The 21,397-nt window shown below is 40.5% G+C and overlaps 2 protein-coding genes across 6 annotated transcripts in view; one reads left to right on the top strand and one right to left on the bottom strand.

Moving 5' to 3' along the window:
- Positions 1-21,397, bottom strand: part of LOC311268948 (uncharacterized protein) — a 65,225-nt gene that overhangs the window by 16,206 nt on the left and 27,622 nt on the right. For 2 of the 3 annotated variants that reach the window (XR_014624034.1, XR_014624036.1), the window contains one exon: positions 15,579-16,098. The exons of the other annotated variant lie outside the window; for it this stretch is intronic. The gene's annotated coding sequence lies outside the window, so the exon portion shown is untranslated. Of the gene's footprint in view, positions 1-15,578; positions 16,099-21,397 lie in introns of those variants that run through there. 3 annotated transcript variants of the gene reach the window in all.
- Positions 1-21,397, top strand: part of stk32a (serine/threonine kinase 32A) — an 81,250-nt gene that overhangs the window by 36,453 nt on the left and 23,400 nt on the right. For all 3 annotated transcript variants that reach the window (XM_084372923.1, XM_084372924.1, XM_084372922.1), the window contains exons 6-8: positions 10,935-10,972; positions 17,394-17,483; positions 20,087-20,190. In XM_084372923.1, coding sequence (XP_084229049.1) covers positions 10,935-10,972; positions 17,394-17,483; positions 20,087-20,190 — 232 coding nt within the window. The remainder of the gene's footprint in view (positions 1-10,934; positions 10,973-17,393; positions 17,484-20,086; positions 20,191-21,397) is intronic.

Here is a 21,397-nt window from a genome sequence, read left to right as displayed (position 1 = left end):
AGGCACAATCTCAAAAAGCCCTCTGCTTTTATTCTGGAGTGGAGAAGAGAGCTACTGAAGCAGCAGAGCTATGAAAGAGCCTCTGATTAAAACCTCCTGCAATCTAGGCCCAGAATAAGAGCAACAAAAATTACACTGAAGCTGCCACGTATATTTTTAAAATTTAATTAAAGTGCAATCCACTAAATTAAAGATGTTTATATGGCTGAGAACAATCCATCCATTGTGTCCAAAGCCACAAAAACAGTGCTGGACTTCTGACACAATCTGAAATGTGTTGGTAGCGCACAGCATTAAAACATAAATAATATCTAATATTTCTGCATTTAAATGTGTTAAAAATGACTAGACCTTTGATTTATATTTTGTTGAGTTGTGTTCATACTTATATTACTCTCGAGCTATGCCTCTTATGCCTTTTAGAGAGCCCCTAGTGGCAGAATGTGCATTTAAGTAGAGCTATAACGATTAGTGGAATAATCATTTAATGGATTTCCAGAATATTAATCTGCTATTTTGGAAATCTATTAATTGTTCATCTTTGTTTGTTTTTTTAGAGCAAAAATGCCAAAAACAAAATGAGCATTTTGGTTTTTCAGTAAAAAAAAACAACAAAAACTAAACAAACAAACGCAAAATGAAGGTTTTTTTGACTGTTGGTCAAATAGTAGCATGATAAATCCTTGTATTTTTCACTTTTTTGACAATGTATTAACTAAAAAAATAAATGAATAGTGAATATAATAGGTGAATTAATTGATAATGAAAATAGTCTTTGCCTAATCAAATGGCAAAGCTGGGAAGAACATCCATTTAATTGAAAAAAGGACCCATATGCAGACACAGAAGTAGTGATGAGCTGATATCATCAAAAAAACAAAACAACAAAAGGCAGACAGAGGAAAAATGCCGATTGGGGAAAAGGCAGGAACACGAGATGCAAACAGGCGAACCAATAAAGACTTCACTAATGACTGGAGTTAAATACAAACTAAACTTATGAGGAAAAAGGGTAGGAAAACAGACAAAGACAGGAAGTGGAAAGTTACACATGACACATGAGGATAAGTTTTCAAAATAAAACAGGAAATCAACTAACCAAAAAACCCAAACCATGGCAAAGATTTGTGAGCTAGTTTGAATATTTGTAGCTCAGATTGCTTCTGACTTAAATAAAATGTTCTTGTGCAGCTGCTTGCTTAAACAACATTTGAGAACTCGGTCTTATTTTGTTAAATATCAAAATATATTTTTTTTTTATTTAATGTTTATGTTTATGTTTAATGTGTATGACATTGGCAATAGTATTGAAATGTTTTCAGACAAAACCCTACCCTTAAATCAACTAGGGCAAACTAGGATCTGTGTGTGCTGACACCAACTCAGCTGATTTTTAGACGGACAGAATATGTCTCTTACCGCCTCACAGTTCACATGTAATGGAAAGGAATAGTGCATGTGTGCTTTCATAAGCTCCTTGAATGATTTGAGTGTCTGGCTGTGTGGTTGCATGACCTGTGAGAGTGTGTGTATGTGTATGTGTGTGTGTGTATAAGCCTCCGTTCTCAGGTGTGTAAGCCCGCTCCAGTATCAGTGCAGTATCGTATGACCAGGTACAGGGTTCAGTTACCCCTCTGCCTCTGATAGCAGGCTGTAATGAGGCCATTAGATCCTGGTAATAGCTTGTAGGGTCAGTCAACCGAGAGAAAAGCCGAGGGGATCAGCTTGCACTGAGCTCTCCTGGCCCTCCGCCTCACTCTCGTCTCCAAATATTCACCTCCATTCTTCACCTTTTCTGTCGCTCATTTCTTTACTTTTCCTCCATTTACTCAGTTTGGTCTTTGTACTCTCTGCTTCTCTCTCATCTCTTTCTCTAACCCGTCTCAATGGCTATCCACCTCACTTTCTCAATTTATTTGTACAGAATAGCACTTTACATTCTGTTTTCTCTCACGTTGCCACTACACCCCTCTTCTTTGTTTCCCTCTTACCCAATAAATGTATAGTTGCTGACGTACTTGCTCACTTCACCTCCACCCACTCAGGTTTATTCTACATACTTTATACTTCTGCTTTATATCTCCTTCCTACTCTTCTATTCATGTGATTCATACACAGCTGTCGATTCATATGTAAAGCGCTTTAGATTATCATAATGTTTGCTTCACGTTTTCCTGCCAGGTGAATAAGAAGAAATTGAAAATCAGAGAATCAAACAGGAACCTGTGCAGCTAAAAGAGCCGTCATTTCATGAACTACAGCAGCGGCGAAGAATGAGTGATGATTACAGATTGCTACCTCGTAGTTTGGTGATCATCAGGTGTCCATACAGCCACACATTTTACTTTACACGTTTTTCATTTCATTTCCGAAAGAGGATCCCTTTCAACTCATGCGCCTTTTTTTGCTGTGTCATCTCTGAAAGCATCCCGTTCAAAGTGGTAAACGCTTGCAGATGGTTGAGGTGTCACCTGTCTACCTGCAGCACCGGTGTGACCGGGGCTGCAACAGACCCATCTGTTTCTCCGCACTAGAAGATGCTGCGTAGTGATTATGAACACGGAAGAGAGTGAAATACGCAGGCGACAACTCAAAGTGCCCTCTCAAGTCTTCTCCTTTACTGTAGGACAGATTAGTTCAATTAAAAACTGAATTTATATCAGAAATATTGTGTAAAAAAAAAAGAAAGTCAACACATCCAGCACACATTTTTCAAAAACAATGATCAAATCAGCCGTAGCTGCGGTGATCACAGAGTAAACACTAAAGCCTCCCGCTGAGTCAGAGAAAAGAAAATATCCTGTGAATATTAGCACTGCTGCTTCCCCAGACATAATCATTACAGAGCCGTCTGACCTACTTTTCATTATGACTTTATTTCTGATAGAAAGACGTGAATGGGTAATTGCTGGGTGATTCTTTTTATGTCAGCCACTGCAAAAGGAAAATAGAATTGAATTCATGGATCATTAAACTCAATGCAACTGAGAAACTGAGGGTATTGATTGTGACTGTAAGAATAGACCTCATAAGTTGCTGAGGTTTATAAAATATTGACGATTTTAGTGCAAAACCGCTATTTATGCAGGGCTGAGCACATTAAGCACGTCTGAGACTATTCTTTCATTTGTTCTGTTTATTTAGGCGTTCATTTTATTGATATAGCCCAATATCACAAATTACAATCTGCCTCAGGGGGCTTTACAATGTATATAGCATACGAAGCGCTCTATCCTTGTAACATAATCCGATTTATTTAAGCCATAAGCATCTAGCTACTAATGAATAATAGAGAATCTAGCAGGGTCTAATTATCCTGCAAGTTGACTGAAAGCTACTGTAAAATGTCATGTTCCTTTTATTTTTGGATATTTGTTCATTATCACACATCATTGTAACTTTCTGTCTCAGCTACCATTGTACTTTCAGATTACAGTGGGTCCAGGAAACTGTGTAACCAGATGTTTGTACTTATTGCTGGTTGGTCACACATATTGCAATTCATAACAAAGAGGTCAGTATTTTTGGGGAGGCGAAACGCAGCCTGTGGGACGACAACGTTGATAAGCATGAAGCATTTGTTGTCGTTACACAGGTGGTATCACTCTCATCTGTGGACAAATCTAGGTTTTTTTTTTTACAAGTGGTACATCAACCAATCCAATAAGTATGGTTAACTATCAAAGTGAGCTGACTCACTGTAGTGAAAGTCAGCCTTACACATGTTAACAAAGCGGAGAGTGTCAGTACTCACACAAACACCAAGCAATTTGAACACACAGCGCAGCAATGTTAACTGCCAACATTTTATTTTGGCAACTAGGCTGCATTCTTTTGTGTTTTTTTTTTTGTTTTTTTTTTACAGATTATTGACTTTGTGTGCCTGGATCACCTGATGCGCATGAATCAGGTTACATTTGTAGGTTTTGTGGGGAGTTTTGTTTCACTTTTCACGTGTTCAGATTCCCTAAAGCATGCTGCGTGGAGAAATAGGATATAAGTGATGATTTTGTGTCTCATTTCAAAGTAGGGAGGACATTTTTCTATTTGTCACCCCTCCATTGGAAAACACACATTTACCAACTATACTGTATACAGTAGTCTATAAAAGTAAATATGTAGTTTGAATAAGTTGTGGTGTGGCCAGATGGTGGAGTTGTTATTCTGCTGGGAAAACAGCTAGTCTAAAAAAAAAGCTAAAACAGGTATTAAGTGGCTCTTTAAAGTCCAATCTCAGAGGAACAGGTCAGTCATGGCGGTCATCATCACCTCACCCTCGACAGCTTGGCTTTTACCACGCACCACCTCCTAATGAGCCTTGCTGCTTTGCTTTAGCTCTTGAGCCAGTTGTCTCAGCTCTTCCTTGTCCTGTGGCTTCACAATGGCACACTGGCCTTTAGCTATGAAATAGGCTTCCTTGTTCTCACTTACTGCTTTTTTTATAGCAGCGACACATGCCCCCTCCTCCCTCCCCTGGTGCCAGCCTTTGAGGCAAATGTCAGCTAATTAAGGGTTACATGATCGACCTTTCTCACCCCCACCTGGGTCCGCGTCATTCGATCCGCCGAAGCACCCACGAGCCAAGCTCTGTGCTACAGGTTGTCTGCGCAGAAACACACATGTGCACACACAAAACACAGGTCAGTGTGGCCTTTGATATGCTAAATACTGATGGCTTCCTACAGGGCAGCAGACTCAATTAGAGGAGACATTTGCTGTCGAACACTGAGGATGCACAGTGAGTTGGCTGTCAGTGGAGACTGCCACAAAGATGATGCATGTGTGTTATAGAGCAACAGTCTCCATACTATTGCGATTAAATGAGAAACAAATGAGTATCCTTTGTTAAACTATCTCTTAGCAACCAAGCAATGACTACAACAGAGCACATCTTCTCATGCTGTTACCATACTGTAGCTATCTCTGAGCTCACTATCGATGGGGGTCGCATTGTATTTTTTTCCCTTAATAATGCTACATATGGTTAGCAGCCAGTGGCCAGCAGTCCTGCTATATGTTTGGCTAAGGGAGCTAACAGCTAATGAAGCTAATAGAGCTAAACAGACAGCAGGACTGAGGGTCTCTCTACAGTGTAACAAGTTAAACAGTGAACTGCAGTTTAATGTGACGACATAAGTTTACAGCAAATAAATGTACCAAAGTACTTCAGATGAGTTTGAAGGTAAAATAACTTTGAATAGTTAAACTTTTAGCTAACGACTAATTGTAGATGATAATAAAGTAAAGATGCAACATTTTGATTTTGGGACGTTTCGGGATGGTTAAAATTGTTTTTTGGAAAGGTTCCAGGTTGGTGGATGAAAAAAGTTAGTCTCAAACCCTGGTCCCAATAAAGTGCTGCAGGAATGACATACTTTTTGTAGGCTAACTAACTGGGAAGTTAGCAAAAAACCTGTTGGATTGTGGATTATTGCCAAACATGAGCTCTGTGGCAAACACAAGTTTATGATAGTTACACATTCTGTTCAGCAAGATCATTTTCAGGCGATATGTAGTTTTGGAGAAGAAATTCAAACTCAGAATTTTTTTATATTTACAATATTAAAGAGGTAATAATACGAACTCAGAAATATGTATCTTTTCCATAACTAAATAAACAGGCTGTTCTCAGAGGAAAATGAGGTATAAAACAGTGTTTGAATCTAGAGACGTGGCAGGGTCCGCCACATATAAACAAAGTTAAGCATAAAAAATCAGAAGATGATCAAAATTTCTTCTTCAAATCTACACAGTGCATTTTTGACTGAACACCTGTTCTAAAAACCCACTGACTTTGATTCCTGTTGTCACTACTATTGCCCATTTTGTTCCTTCAAATTCTGCATAATGTGATATCTTGTTCCAACAAACAAAGTCTCCAACAACAAAAGGTCACATAAAATGCCACAAACCCTCCCTCCTCTAGTTGGCCAAGTATTTAGCGTGCTATAAGAGTCACCTACAGAAAACCATTGCTAGCCTGATTACAGGTAACATTATAAACACACACTTGAGAATGCTTAGTAACATCATCTCGACTTCACCATCCCTGCTAATACACACACACACACACACACACACACACACACACACACACACACACACACACACACACGCAAACACACACACAACAATAGGTACTTCTCAAATGTCTTCATACTGTGATGTCGATTTCAATTTCAGGGTGTGGTAATTCTCAAAATGAATGCTGCATTTGATCATCAAGCACAAACAGAACATTGGACAAGGGTGCTGAATATTGAATATCGTCTCTCCAGTTCAAAGCAGTTTTAGAGCTGTGGGGATGCGTTCCAGAGACGAGAGAACAGAGAGGAGCTGAGAACACACTGTACTCTTTTAGTCTGCAGCTACACGTATGCAGCAAGAAACGGACTGCCCGGATTAAAAAAGAAAGCTGTCCTTCAACACTAAGTGTGTGGTTGTGCATGTGTGTGGGCAGTGGTGAGGACTAAAAAGGTGATATGCAAAAAGAAGTATCTATGAATATTATGTTATTGGCAATACTCTGACCAAGTTTAAACCCACAGTAATGCCACCCATTGGGACTACCGTTTGGAAGCCTTTAGTTTGGCATTACAGCTGTCGCCATCTTGGTTTTTTGGAGCCAGAAGTGACAGCCCAGTCGCCAGGATGAAATGTTGGCAGTAAATGTATCCGCAAAGCACTGATACGTTCAAATCTGTGCGTGTCATTGACATTTCTACACACATCTGGAGGTGGAGGGGATGCTTATTTTATACAGTCAGTGAGTCGAACAATGTGTGGTTAGCGAAGAAAGAAAAAAGTTGACAGTTTCAAGGACAGATACAGATCAGTGAAAACGAGAACAAAGCAGAATAATGTTGCTTTGAATTAAAATAAATGGCCAGGAGAGATGTCATTGGGCACTGAACTGTTCTTTGAAGTGGCTGATTGTCACCAGAGACCTTGGTATTGTTACTGGGGCCTTTGTGTCACTGTGTAACAAGTCGGAAATATGGTGTTAAAATGTATTCTCCTCTCTATTAACCCACTTTCTGTGGTAATTCAGTAAATTCGATAATAATGTGTGTAATCGGAACAACACAAAGACATGATGAGCTGATGTAAATTGGTAAATGTTACTCTTTATTAACGTTATTTCTATTAAAGCACAAAATTGCAGGAACAGGAAAAATACAGCCTGTATTCACTGTAAGAGCTAAGCATAACTTTTCTTGGTACTAGCTTTTATTTGTGTCATTTATTTTCCTCATAAACTCTCCGTACAGCAGTTTAGAACCTCTGAAGTCTTTGCACCGGATCCAAAACATCTTTTAGTGTCTTTTAGTTACGGATAGTTTTCTGCTTCCGAGAACAGATTCGACTTCCAGAGCATTTTGGAGTAACTGTGCTGCTCCTGGATGTCATTTAGATTTATGTGGTGTCAAAGAAACAGAACAAAATCTGTGCAGAAAAATGGAGGGAGGGAGGAAAACAGAAAACACAAAGGATGGTGAGAAACAAGCAGAAGCCGTGACTCCACGAGCAAAAGCCTCAGTCTACACCTGTTCGTCTTCTCAGGTGTCTCAACTACTCCCACAGCTTCACCTGCTGTCCCTCCTTCCCCCTCAAAAGTATTCAATATTCATTTGTTTTCATCACACGTCTGGTACGCAAAAGTGTCATTGTAAAAAGTTTTGTTTGTGAGTATTACATATCCATTTTCATCATTTGCTGAAGCGAAATGATTCAACAAAACAGTGAGTCAGCCTACTGTATATTCACCTCCGGGAAGCTTTCACATTTGATGATCTGTGCAGGAAGTCTTTTGTTTTAAAGACGCAGAACACTAACTGGGTAATTAATATGAGCAATGTAACCTCCCTGGCAGGAGAGACAAAGGAGAAGTGCCACCTACAGAAACTCAAACGTCATCAGCAGTAAATAAGAGAGAGTGCCACCCACACTCTTTTCTATACAGGTGCACCGTGGGAAATGCAGGGCTGAAACACAAAAAAGATGTGTACTACTAAAGATGTCTAAAAGAAGATTATTAGTTTAAAGCATGGATATACATATATATTTAAAGCATGTATCTCATGGGACGACGGATGAGATGATGAGGAGGAAGGTGGGTATGCAGAGAAAACACTACAGAGAACATGCAAATGGAGAACTCGTTAACTGGTCCACAATTTGTGCCGGTGAATCGTTATGTGTCTGGAGCTTTCATGATGTAAGATGTAAGTATGTCATGTAGTACTAGGTTAAGTTTAGGCACCAAAAGTAGCTGGTTAGGTTTAGGAAAAGAACTGTTTTGGGTTAAGTTATATGTCAATTGAGTAAGTAAAGGACAAATTAACTATAAATAGTGTCAAGTGTGAAGGAAACAGGACTTTTAAACAGGAGATCTGGGTTTGTTCCATGTGTGACTCACTGATTTTAATTGCCCAAAGTGGGGGCTGTTGGGCCAATGGTGGCTTACCATATGGTTCAATTTGGCCTGCCACATGTTTGTAGTGAAAAAGTAATTATGGCAATGTTAATGCAGTTTTATTTGTTGTGAGGTAAAAAGTTTCAAATTGGCAATGGGCATCTTTCCTCCCTGGTGTTTCCAAGTGGTATTACTGTTGGCTCCACTGTTGCAAAGACAACTGGATCATTTCTGTTTTCTTCAGAGTCACAAGTAACAACAACACGGCACAAACATATATTTATTAGATCATTTAGTCTGTCATAGAAATGGGTCACTAATTAACCTTCCTTTTCCCGGGTGACTGCATGCCTGGTGGCAGACAAAATTGCATAGTGAGGATTATATGTAACCGATGTAAATGCCACTGGTTTCATTATGCTATATCCAATAGATTGTTCAATTAACATTTACCTCATAAAGATGGAATGAAGCGTACAGCTTGTTTAAATATGTAGGATCCATAGTTTTTAATTATTTAGCATAATCTGAGCAACACTGCACAGGCAGTCAGTCACTACCATTTTGCATTTTAACAATATAATACAATACAATACAATACATTGCGGTGGTTGTTGCTTTTGGCCCATGGCCCACCATTAGGGTTTTAAGAACCCCTGACCTAAACCATGATTTCTTTCCTTTTTACGCCGGTGTTCTGGCCGTGGAACAAGGCCCCAACCACAGCACTGAGAGTGAGGTGACTCATGTTCACAGATTAGAGGTGTCATCTCAGTCTGACACTGCTGCTCTAATTTTAATACATTTTGATGCTTTGTTGAATAATTCCTCTGACTGGTCTAACGGGGTCACGACGAGGTCAAAAGTCATGTCCTTGTCTCATCTGCATTAAAGTTTGAGGCATGATGAGTGATGCACAACTAAACAACTAACCAGGTTGTATGTCAGTGTTTTATGATCTGCCTCCTCTGTGGTGAAGTCACACATCTCCTGTCTACCTCTTACTTTAACTTCAGGAGCTACAAAGTCTGTTCTCCATTGTCAGCGTCATTTTGTAAACTTTTTCACCAAATAACCAATCTTATTATTTCACACCCAGGGACACAGCATTGCATTGTAGCCTCATAGTAAATAGGAAAATCTGCCCTGAGTCATGAGAAAATGGCTTTGTGAAAATGTGTGTTATAGTGAGAAATGTGAAGAGCAGTGATTTGGAGTCATAAGGACGAGAAGAGAGCAGAGTGAAGGCCAGCTGTCTATTATCACTGTGGTACTTGATATCACACTGTTCTGTCTGCACAGACACACACCCAGGCTGCACAGGGATTCTAGGCGTTGGATTACCAAAAGTTGAAGCTTAATAGATATCAAGAACGTACAAACCCCATAAAGTCCCGTAAGGTGATATTTTTTATATTGTACACTTGCAATATTATGCTTGTCATGCTAAAATGACAATAATATCATTTATCGTGATGATTTCTAGGACAAACTTATCATCCAACAAAACATGGTTAAGGTCATGTACATATACTATTACGAGCCCCGAAAACCTTGAAAATAAGAACACCTACTGTACATCAGAATGCTCTTTGTTGACTTCAGCTCAGCATTCAACACAATCTCATGAAAACTTAACACTCTGGGCTTGAGTACAACTTCCTGCAACTGGAAATCAGACTTCCTCACAAACAGACCCCAAACAGTTCAGATTGGGAGTCACACTTTCTCTACTTCAGTGCCCCAGGGCTGTGTGCTCAGCCCCCTCCTGTTCATACTATACACGCATGGATGTACTGCCAGACACCAAGAGAACCTAATGGTAAAGTATCTGCATGACACCTCCATTATCGGCCGCATTACAAACAGTGATGAGAGTTGATATCAGGAGGAAATCAACAATCTTGTATCTTTTGCCATAAAAGGCTCTTCTTCTTAAGGAAACTGAAGAAGTTTTAATTTAGGTGCCACACGACGTGTCTGTACTGAGCCCAAAGGATACTTAACAACAACACCCACCCTAGCCACAGTCTGTTCACCCTGCTGCTTTCTGGCAAAAGATACAAAAGTATCCACTGCTGTACCGCCAGGCTGAGACTCCTTAACTCATCCTGCGCACTTGTGTAGCATAAAGGGACTACAACTTGCATTTTGTTGTACAGCACTGTTTTGCAGAATGGTAATGAAATAAACCTTGATCCTCAAAGCCGTTAAAATAAGATTAGTAAGATTTGTGTAAGCTGAATTTGATCACCTTTCAGGACTTTAGTGATATAAAGCAATCCTAAGCTGTCCTTTTTGTATTTATACTTTACATATTTTATTGAACTTTTGTTGTCTGAAGACTCATTTTTGCAAATGCTACTGCAGCTTGTTCTCCAAACAATACTGCAAGTTAGAATTTTAAAATATTCACACAAAGATTTCATGCAAATACAATCTGATCCTGAGTTTACTCACCACAGAAGACACATACTAATCCCACTGTACTGTGTTTTTCTGTGTATTTTCTTCTCAGAGACATCAAACCAGACAACATACTGCTGGATGAGCATGGTAAGATCCCTTCTCTCATTATATATATTTTTAATAATTCACATGGATGTGAGTCCAGAAACAGTACGATTTGATTATGTTTTGTTATTGTATAAATATGATAGTAACAATAATCTTGACTCATGTGGTGATCTGACCTGACGTCCCAAATTCAAGACTAAACTGCTTCTGACTGAGGATTTTACCCAACCTCCGACCTCCGGGATCACTTCTGCTCAGATCAAAAGCTGAAAGGCTCAGAGGCAGGCCTCGCAGTCGTTGCCTAGATCAGTCTTGCAGCATAAAGAAGGAAAATACCTCATAAGTTATTGAGACATTGAGGAGGAGTGTATATTTTCATTTTTCCATACTGTTATTGATCTACAGGAGGAAATGAAACAGAGGGGTGCGACACGTGTGGAGAACAGGGTGATACTCATCATGCAAAATCCTGTTCTGAATGATTGATTTAGTCTCATCATAGGCTTTAGTGTCAGTTTCACACAAGCACACACACACATGTAGGCACATACGGGAAAAGAGACAGAGAGAGCAGTGTGTGTGGTTATATATCAGAGGGAGGGGAGCGTTTATAAATCAAGGCGACGTAAAGACAGACTGTACATTTCCTCATCAATATGTTAATCAAGCGGAATATTAAAGTACTTCATGTTATGATCCATCCGACAGACGTCCAAAGATAGACATGATGGCACAGTATGCAAATGTACACAACATGCGTATTAATATGCTGCAGGGATTTGCTCCCATTCAGCCTCGAGAGCGTTAATGTAATCGGTGAGGTGATAAGACTCTGTGGCCCAGTTCATCCCACCATGTCGGATGAGGTTGAGGTCAGGACTCAAGCCAAGTTCTTCCACATCAAGCTGGGGAAGCAATTTATTTATGGACCTGGCTTTATGCATGAGAGTATTGTTATGATGAAGAAGAAATAGCTTCAGCCATGTTAACTGTTAATTAAAGGAGTTTACCTGGCAACCTCATTGTGACAACATGACTCCAGGAAGGTACCCAGAAACAAACCAGTCCAGCATGCAACCCCTCATAAAACGTTTGGAATTTTTAACTTCGATATGATACCTTGTGATATTCCACAAAATATCAAACTATTCCCATTACTCTACTTTAACAAGCACAACGTGGGTTCAAGATATGGAGGTGACATATGATAACAGTACTTTTGTGAACTAAAACCTGAATTATCTGTCCATCTGCTGTATGTGGACAGCAGACCCTACTGTATATTAAAGATCATTTGGGACTGACCGATACAAGGTCACATCACATGGACTGGACACTGAACTTGGCGGCACACCGCTTGAACAACAGCTTTGCTCTTGGGCCCCTGGCATATAGACGAAAGACATGCGGTATACTGTTTGTCCTCAGACTCAAGAGGAACCAAAATGACCTAAATTCTGTATTTACAGGCGCAGACAAGAGTCTCACACTTTCCTGCAAAATGCTGAGACGTGATCACGTTGTGTAGTAATTGTATTTATGAGCCAATGATTTCCCTTAATTGAATCTAAACTAACCCCAACTACAAAAATGGCCCGAGACCAAGAGTGTCCACATACTTTTGGCCATGTGGCTTACACACGTGTAGGCACACACCCACAAAAGTCCTTCTATCTCCGAGGACGCTGGGCAGCTGCTTACGGGAGCTGAGCAGATATGTGGGACGGCAGCCCTGCTGTCGCTACAGACTGGAGGCTGACAAAGAAAGACGGAGTGAGACGGACAGAAAGAGATTGACGGAGAGAGAGAGCCGCAAGGACAAGACAAGACAAGAAAGAGAAAAAGTGATGAGCAGGCATTTGTGGAAAAAAAGATTTGTCTAAATAAGAAAAACAGGGTAGATAAAATGAGCGGGAGGCATGCAAAGAAGACAGATAACGAACAGAAAGGCTGCTGTGTCAGCCTCAGCCTGATTTCAGACATTCACCTGTGCTTTCTCTCTCTGTCTCTCTCTGTATGTGTGCGTGTCCTTTCAAACTCAATAAGCACTCCTCTCCCCCTCATGCATTCTACCCCCATGCTGTCTTTTTTCGGTGCAGACCTGTAGTTTACCTCTCCGCTGAAGTCTAAAACAGCGTGAGGTATCGGCGGGAGGGGAGCGGGCTGTTTTGCTCCTGCACACCACGTCGAATTTGCAAGCTGGAATTGACCCGTTCCCCGCCGCGTTCCTCCTCTGGGAGCTGCTTCAAAATAGAGAAAAACAATTTACTCATGCACGTGTGACGTCGCTTTGTTAAACGGCATAGCCCCAGGATGCTGGTGGAGGATCCAAGAGGGCTGTTGTCTAGGTTTCGGCTACAAATGCAGGCACTACATTAAAGCGGTAGTGTGATGGAAACCATATAAACACCAATGGGACTCTTTAGAGCAGAACCGTATATGATCTTTCCTGATAAGAAATACCAGGAAGGGGTTTTAGGGTAGTGTAAACAAGCGCCACACCTTCAGAAATGTTCTATCACAGTTAAAGAAGTTTGGTGTATATATTTGCTGCAACAATCCCTTTTAGCTAAAGGAGAAAAACTGATGAGATTTTGGCTACTTTGCTGCTTTGAGATGCAGAACGCAAGCATGTTTTCAGAGTGAGCATCATTATGATTTGGCAGCCTTGTTTTCATTGCGGTATTATATTTAAATCGAAAGGTAGTTAACATGTCGTCTGTCTCTGAGCGAGTTAAACCTTAAACAATTCTTATTACTTCCGTCCATGTTCCAGTTAATCACTTAATTATTCCTATTTTATGATAATCTCGGTCAAAACCAGACCGTGGCCTTAAATGTTTAGATGTATGATATGATATGATGCTCTGTAAGGGCTTTTGGATCTAATTTTGGGAGTGACAAACAGGCTTCTCTGACTCTGTTGTGATAGTATCGGGCCTAAACACACGTGAAGAGATGTTTTGTCATGTCTGATGAACAATAAAGTTGTCTGAGTCACAACCCCACATTCAATGTGCTAACGTTAGGGTAACGTTTGAACGTTACAGTATCAAAATCAATGCCTCCCTCCTCTTCATTGCGGGCTTACCAGCACCTAAGCTTAATTATTACTCAGCAAGAAAGCTTTCAGTTTAAAGTTATTGGTAATGTGTGAATGCTCTCTAGTGCAAAAGCCTGTGAATACATACTAAATTGATAATAGCATACATTTAAGCATTAAAAATGTGACTTTATTTCAATAAGAAATAAAATTTAAATGGGACCATAGAGGAAGACTGACAGAAATCGCAGCTATCGCTATACTGTGGTTCTGATTGGACCTTTTTGCCGCACGACCCTGTATTTTCTTTCACTGAGGCTCTCCTGGTGCGTCAGTAGAGAGATATGGACACGTGCCGACTGGATAAAACATTTAGAACAAACTACAAAGAGAGGGGAAATGCACTGATATGGAATAAAGAGCATGTGGGGATTATGACAGAAGGGAGCTGAACTTCTGTCCTGGCTTCATTACTCTCGCTTTGTGAAACAGGCCAAAGTACACGGAGTCATTTTGCATGGAGCTAAAGTTCATGTAAAAGGGTTTCAAAGTTTAAGTGTGGATACTTAAAATGGCCCCAAGAAATGACACTGTTAAAAGTAAACTCATGTATGTACAGTATATTTTAGTGTATACGAGTAGTTGCCATCTGGGGCGGGGTTTTTTGAGGTAGCGCAAAGCAAAGAGAAATTAAAAATAGAAGAGACATGCGGCAGCGTGACATAACCCCAGGATCAAACCTCGACAGTTGTGGAGGTAATCCCAGTAAAACACGTTAGATAACTAAGCCACCAGGAGCCACACATTTTCACAGGCAGGGAGCAGTTTGACTGGAGACAAACAGGGGTTAATCTCACATACAGAGGATGTGTATTCTCTTCATTTAGTGCACAGACCTGATCAGGGTGAGTGAAGTGGCCAGCTCAAAAGTAGTGCAATGGGGGCTTAAAAAAAACAACAAGAAGAAACTGTAATTAAGGCTTAAAAAACAATAACAGTAAAAGCTTTGCAACAGTGGTTAATGCAGACATATTCAGGCCAAACTAAAACACGTTTACAGCCTCACATGTTCAACAATAACTAGAACAGAGCAGGAAAAGAATGACTTTGCTGGAATTGAAAAAAAAGGAAGAGGAAAAGCATTTCTTTAAAGCCAGACTGGCAGTTTATTATGTTACTTATTAGCTCCTCCTTCTCCCCCACTCCTGCTAGTCGCTCCACAGCAGGTAACGGTACAGTGGACTCCTCCATCGTTGAGCAACCACTGATTTAGCACTTCATTCAATGTACTCAGCACGAATTTCACGGACGCCGCTGTGGTGACTAAGTTGTGCTACTCAAAAGCAATGTTCAGTACATTTTCCATAATACAGATTTGAAAATGCGTCATAGTTCATCCTTTACTCTCCCTCACATAATGCCATCTCTCTCTGACTGTGCCATGTTTGTGTCCTGCTGCTTTCACTACCATATCTGCCCCATCACTGACTCCAAATGACTCTACTCTCTATCTATTAATATTGAAAAATGTCTAACGTCTAAGTCTCAAAGCCTTAACTATTGGCCACCAGAAGCTTAACTGCTATTATTATTTTATTTCATTTTGTTTTTGGTGTGCTATCGGTGTATATGTTGTCCGATAAGCGCAGAAATGTAAACATTTTAACAACTTAATGCAGAAAATGATGTTTGGGGTAAGTCACATGAAATCAAACCAGTTTAAGCTCGTACAGCAGAAACCTTACCAACCCCAGAAAGAAATACAGACAGGCTTAAGCGATTAAACGATGAACAGGATGTACCTCACACAGAGAAAGGGGAGAAGGACAGGACAGCTGGCTGTGCTGAGAGTTTTAGTTATTTATCAACTCCTAATTTATTCACTCTTTCTTTTATCTGTTTATTGAATCATTTTGGAGCAACTAGAACAAATAGCTTTGAGCTGAAAGGATCATCGCCGCCATCCTCGAGCTGTCTTGAACTGATATCAGAATGACACGTTGGTTAAAGAAATCCAACATTTTATTTTGCGACCAGAAACTTCTGGCTGAACATTTTGATGATGGTTGTCTGTTTCTCTCCCGCTGGCTACTGTGTAAAACTCCTGTCCTGAATCTGTCTTCTGCAAAGACGAGAGAGATGAAGATAGAAAAGGAGAAAAAAAACACAGGGGGAGATAAGTATGTGACAGAGACAGGAGACACCATTAAATATGAAAACACGAAAGAAGCTCTACTCTCTACTCTTACTCAAGCTCCACTTAAAGTCTAAAGTGACGTTTCAGTGCTGCTGCACCTTTGTCACAGTCATCAAGCTGCATTAACAATGGTCTTTCCTATCAGGAAAGCACCTGCGCATCTTTCCTCTGCACACAGGTCAGGTTGAGCCGTGAATGCGGTATGTGAGCATATTAACGACACAAAGAGGCAAAGAAACGAGAGCATAAGGTAGCGGGAAAAGCAATGGGGGGGTTGTCAGTGAGGCGAGGAGAGAAGGGGTGGAATCAAACTGTACACAGACAGAAAAGGTGTGATAAAAAATTGAGGCGGGGAGAAAAGGAGGAGATTTTTTTTATGCAGTTCTCTAATCTGTAAGGCTCTGCATCCTTTTGTAAACACTTAAACTGACTAGCTCCTGCCTGCTTTACATTCACACACAGTTATCAGCGTGTGTGCATGCGTAAAAATAAAAAATAAAATTTAAAAAACGTGTACAGTTGCTCTGCAGCGTTTGTGTTTGGTCCTACTGTATGTGTGTGCTGGGGGTTACCGGGGACGACCACTCATCCGAACAATCACTCTGCGGCAAAAGCTCTCCACTGCCTCTGTCTTTCCCTCTCACTCAGTATGACAAACACACTCACAGACTCACACACATACATATATTGAGCTCATTAGTGTGTGCTCAGTGTGCATGGCAAAGACCGTGGGCCATCCTGCAAGCACGTGAGACACAGGTCAGCGGTTTGACTTTGGAAAACACTGAAGTTGCCATAAAAACACTCCGGACTCTCTTTCTGCTCAGTTACAGTATCGCCATGTGCGATTTATTCCACGGACGATGCCGCAGTTCATTTGCATCTGCAGTCTTTTAATAATATCAGTGTAAGAGCATTATGATCGCAAGAATGCTGAAGGAAAAGTGGATTATGTTGTATTTTAAAATTCTTTTGATCCTCAGTTTTTGCATATCTGACACTCGCATAAGCAGCATACAAAGTAGGATACCTGCTATGTGTAAGATGTTGTTAAATTTAATTCCCAAAAATGAAAAGCTACTGTCAATCCTGGAGGTGTAAGCGGAGCTCTGTGATCCTACAGCTCTGTCTCATCTCCGGATTTATAGGGTTCACAACAGCAAATGTGTAAAAACATGCTCTGTGTCACTGTGAGGTAATATGATCTCGCTGCTCAACAGGTCACGTTCATCTGACAGACTTCAACATCGCAGCGATCGTAAAAGACGACCTGAAAGCAACGTCCATCGCTGGGACTAAGCCATACATGGGTAAGAAAATACATTTTGACCAGTGCTTCACAAGGAAACTTAAAGGTCCCATCTTGTAGAATATGATATTTCTTGTCTCTTATGATTATAAAGCAGGTCTAGGTGCTATATGATGACTGTGAAAGTATCAAAACACTCACAACTAAACAGTCCCAGCCCACAGCATTGTCCTCGGCATGGCCTTCGTTTGCAAAAGCACCGTGATGCAGAAACACGGTGGACAGTGTCTGCTCAGACCTGTGAGAGCTGACCAATCAGAGCAAACTGGGCTTTTTTGGGAGGGGGGCCTTAAAGAGACAGGCACCTAAACAGAGCATTCAGACAGAGAATGGATAGAGGTGCTGTGGCAATGGACATTATAAGAAACTATGTGAAAAAAAACTACCATGTACATTAACAAAGTATTTGTACTTTGTTACGTCCCACCTCTGGAACAAATATACCAAATCTAGGCTGGTAAATAAAAACAATTTAAAAAATGATTGATTTAATTAGGTTATTGATGGAGGAATGAATAACGGATAGATGGATTGAGAGTCATTAGCAGAGTCATAAACAAAAAATGCACACAAAAAAAAGTTTTTCAGAGTTTGACTTTTTGTCAATATCAGCTGCGTCATGGCCAGGTACAGTACAAGATAAGTCTAAAAATTATTTGGCAGTTATTGACCAATACATGGCAGTTCTTTGGTACTTACTCAAGGTTGTAATCTAAGGAAGCTTAATGCATAAATACTGTTAAGAAAGCAATTTAACAGCTCTGATAAACAAAATATAGAGACGTTCCCTCCTTCTGTAGTATGTTCTTATGGCTTCTTTGTTCTATATTGCATGATCCCAAAACCTGAAAGTGACACTGAATAAAGTATTACTGTCTTTCAAAACCAGCATTCATCCTCTTCAGCAGGACTGCAGTCGTCCTCCTCATGACTCATGAGTACAGTACCGATCAGGTCGATCAGCTCCTGGGAGATCAGATAGTAGCTAACAGGATCTCAGGGGGATATGAATGACAAGGCAGCACCCGTTTTTGTCTGTGCGTGTGTGCCTGTTTTTCGATGGAGAATGATCTTGTGACCACGTGTGACGTGTGAGATTTCAGGCGAATGCTCAGCAGTGTGATAGATAATTTATGGGTACGCTGGGAGGAAGAAGAAAACACAGTCTCTTTTAGAGGCCTCAGTAGATAAACTGCACTTTTTTCCTTCTCAGTAAGACAGCAGGGCAAACCTGCCATGACGGAGAGGATAGTGTGTGTGTGTGTGTGTGTGTGTGTGTGTGTGTGTGTGTGTGTTCCTCCCAGTCCTGATTTTGACCGTGTAATACAGATAAAGAATCAGAAAGGGATGGGTAAATGATGAGTGATGGAAATTCATCTTGACCATTGGAAACAAGATTACAGCTGAACAACCTTTCTCCTAGAATAGATTATTCACGTCCACAGGGGGGGAAAGAAAAACAATTCAAGTGTTTGGATAGCTGGTCCCATTATCTATTACAAAGTTATTATGATGTTATATTGGTTTTCAAATCAGATTCCAATATTTACTATTTGCCTCTGGCTAAAAACAAAGATTACATTTTAAAGTTTTCATCCTAGAACAGCAAGACAAGCTCAACAGTAAAGTGTGAAAACTGTCAGGTTATGAGCCGAATCTCTTCCATAAATCCTGCTGCCAGTTTCTTATAGAGTTAGCCTACAAGTAACGTATATTCTGTTTCAGACATGCAGCTTGTTACATAACTGTGATGGCAAGTTGTCAGTCTCCTGTCTAAATAAGCACCTCAAACAATTTTAACACTTCCAACGTCCAGTCTCCTCCGCCGTAATTTCAGTTTTCGTCCATGCCAGTCTCGGGAACATAAGCATCAGAGTTCTCTATCTAATCAGTGATAAAAATGCATGAGAAATTTCATGAGGGCTAGAGGGAGCAAGTGTCCCATGAGCTGTTGAGGGTCATTAATTACGGCTTTAATGGCAAATCAAGTTTTAAATTCCATCAAAAGTCGGCGCCAAATATTGTGCAACATCATTTTGCAAAAGCCCTGCTGCTTCATGTATAAATAAGGGACGTAGACTATAGCCAGACACAATAATGCATTAAAGATAGTTCTTTGCTGGGACAAGCTCCTCATCTGGCATGTTGCTAGCAATAACACACATTGCATTATTTACAATACTTCACCCAAGGAAGAGCCACAGTAGGTAATTCTTCCCCTCAGCATAGCCATCTAGTAAGCGACATCACTCTATTTGTTTTGAAGTTTTGGAAGGAGAAGTAATCTGTACCAGTTACCTGAAAAGTAGACTGTGGACGCTTACCAGATCGAACACGATCTCAAATCATCAGATTGCTCACCTCTAGTCTGAATACAAGAAGACATGACTTTAACAGATAAATGAAGCGAGCTAAGTTAGGTATACCGTTGCCAATAAAGGCTACAGTTCAAGTTAACTCACCCTGATTAAAAAGACCCCAAAAAACAGTGAAAATCAATAAAAACACAAAAAAAAGACAAATCTAACATGAGACATCTCATCACATATCAAACGTCCATCTTATTCTGTCTATTTTGTTGTACAATATTTTTCTCTCCATCAGCTCCAGAGCTTTTTCAGACCTTCGAGGGCTCCCACCCTGGCTACTCCTTCTCTGTCGACTGGTGGTCACTGGGCATCACAGCCTACGAGCTGCTTAGAGGACAGGTAAGTTACACATACACACACATCACCGTGTCCCAGCCCAATCGCCACTTTTAACTTCTTTATGTTGCAACGTCATGTTGCTTTAGGATCCGTTGTCTATTTTATGTTGTGACACCCTGCTCTGATGATCTGGTTAGGTTTAGGCACAAAAAGCACTTGGTCTGGGTTAGGAAAGGATCATGTTTTGGCTTAAAATATCCAGTTTTAGTCGTCACAAACATGGCTGGAAATTGTCCCGAGGTCTCCTAAAAGTGTCTAGTAGAGTCGCGCTTACAAATGAGGAAAATATGTGGTTGCTCCTGACATGAACGTCAGGTCATATGCATGTAATGTGAGCACTGATGACATGTTTCTTAAAATTGTCAAAATGGTACATAGCCTATGACATGTACAAATGTGAACGTGTCATTGGTTTGCAGCAGCATGGCGACTTGGCTGCCGTATTCACATCACATCTCACTTCTGTGCTGGCCTGGCACACTTTACTGCAGTCAATAATACATATGACATCTAATAAGAGTGTGCTGGAACAGTCCTGTCAGTAGGAAAGCAGACATAAAGTCCTCAGCCGTCACAAACAAAAGGGGGGCAGAGCTATAATTGAATTTTACATTCAAGCTGACCTGACTGGGGGAAGATGTTTAAATGTTTAGTCACGGTGTGCGACGAATCGCCGCAGGAGAACGAGAAAATAGTGCTTTGGTTATTTCCAGAGCCATATAATTGGAATTGATTTCTAAAAGATAATTTATTTAATTTTGCGCTGGTCTCATCTGGAGAAGTTAGATTTTGATTTAACGGAAATAAACACAGGACAGAATGTTTTCACTCGATCTCCTCGCTGACTCCGACTGGCGCCGCAGTATTTCCTCTCATATTTCAGGATGATGATTTCACAAACTACAGTAACCTCTGTCTACACTGACAAGGACCCAGAACACCTGAAACCGATCCTCTTTTTTGACACATCAATGCTCTCCCTCACACCTTTCTCCATAAAGCTGTTGACGGCCATCTAACCTAATAGCTTTCTTTCAAGTTCAGTCCACTTCCTGACCTCAGTTACCTCGCACTCCCACTGAAATGTTTCCAGTCCTCCCTCAAGCTTTACTTTGCCTCCAAACCTTCCTTTAACTCTTCTAAATATGTTTTGTCCTCTTCCTGACCTCGGAGCTACATCTCATCTGCACCAAAAATACCTCAAGTC

This window comes from Pagrus pagrus, assembly GCF_965226575.1.
Source record: "Pagrus pagrus genome assembly, chromosome: 14".
NCBI lineage: Eukaryota > Metazoa > Chordata > Actinopteri > Spariformes > Sparidae > Pagrus > Pagrus pagrus.
Note: the sequence above shows the minus strand (reverse complement) of the source record. Positions and strands in the feature narration are given on the sequence as shown.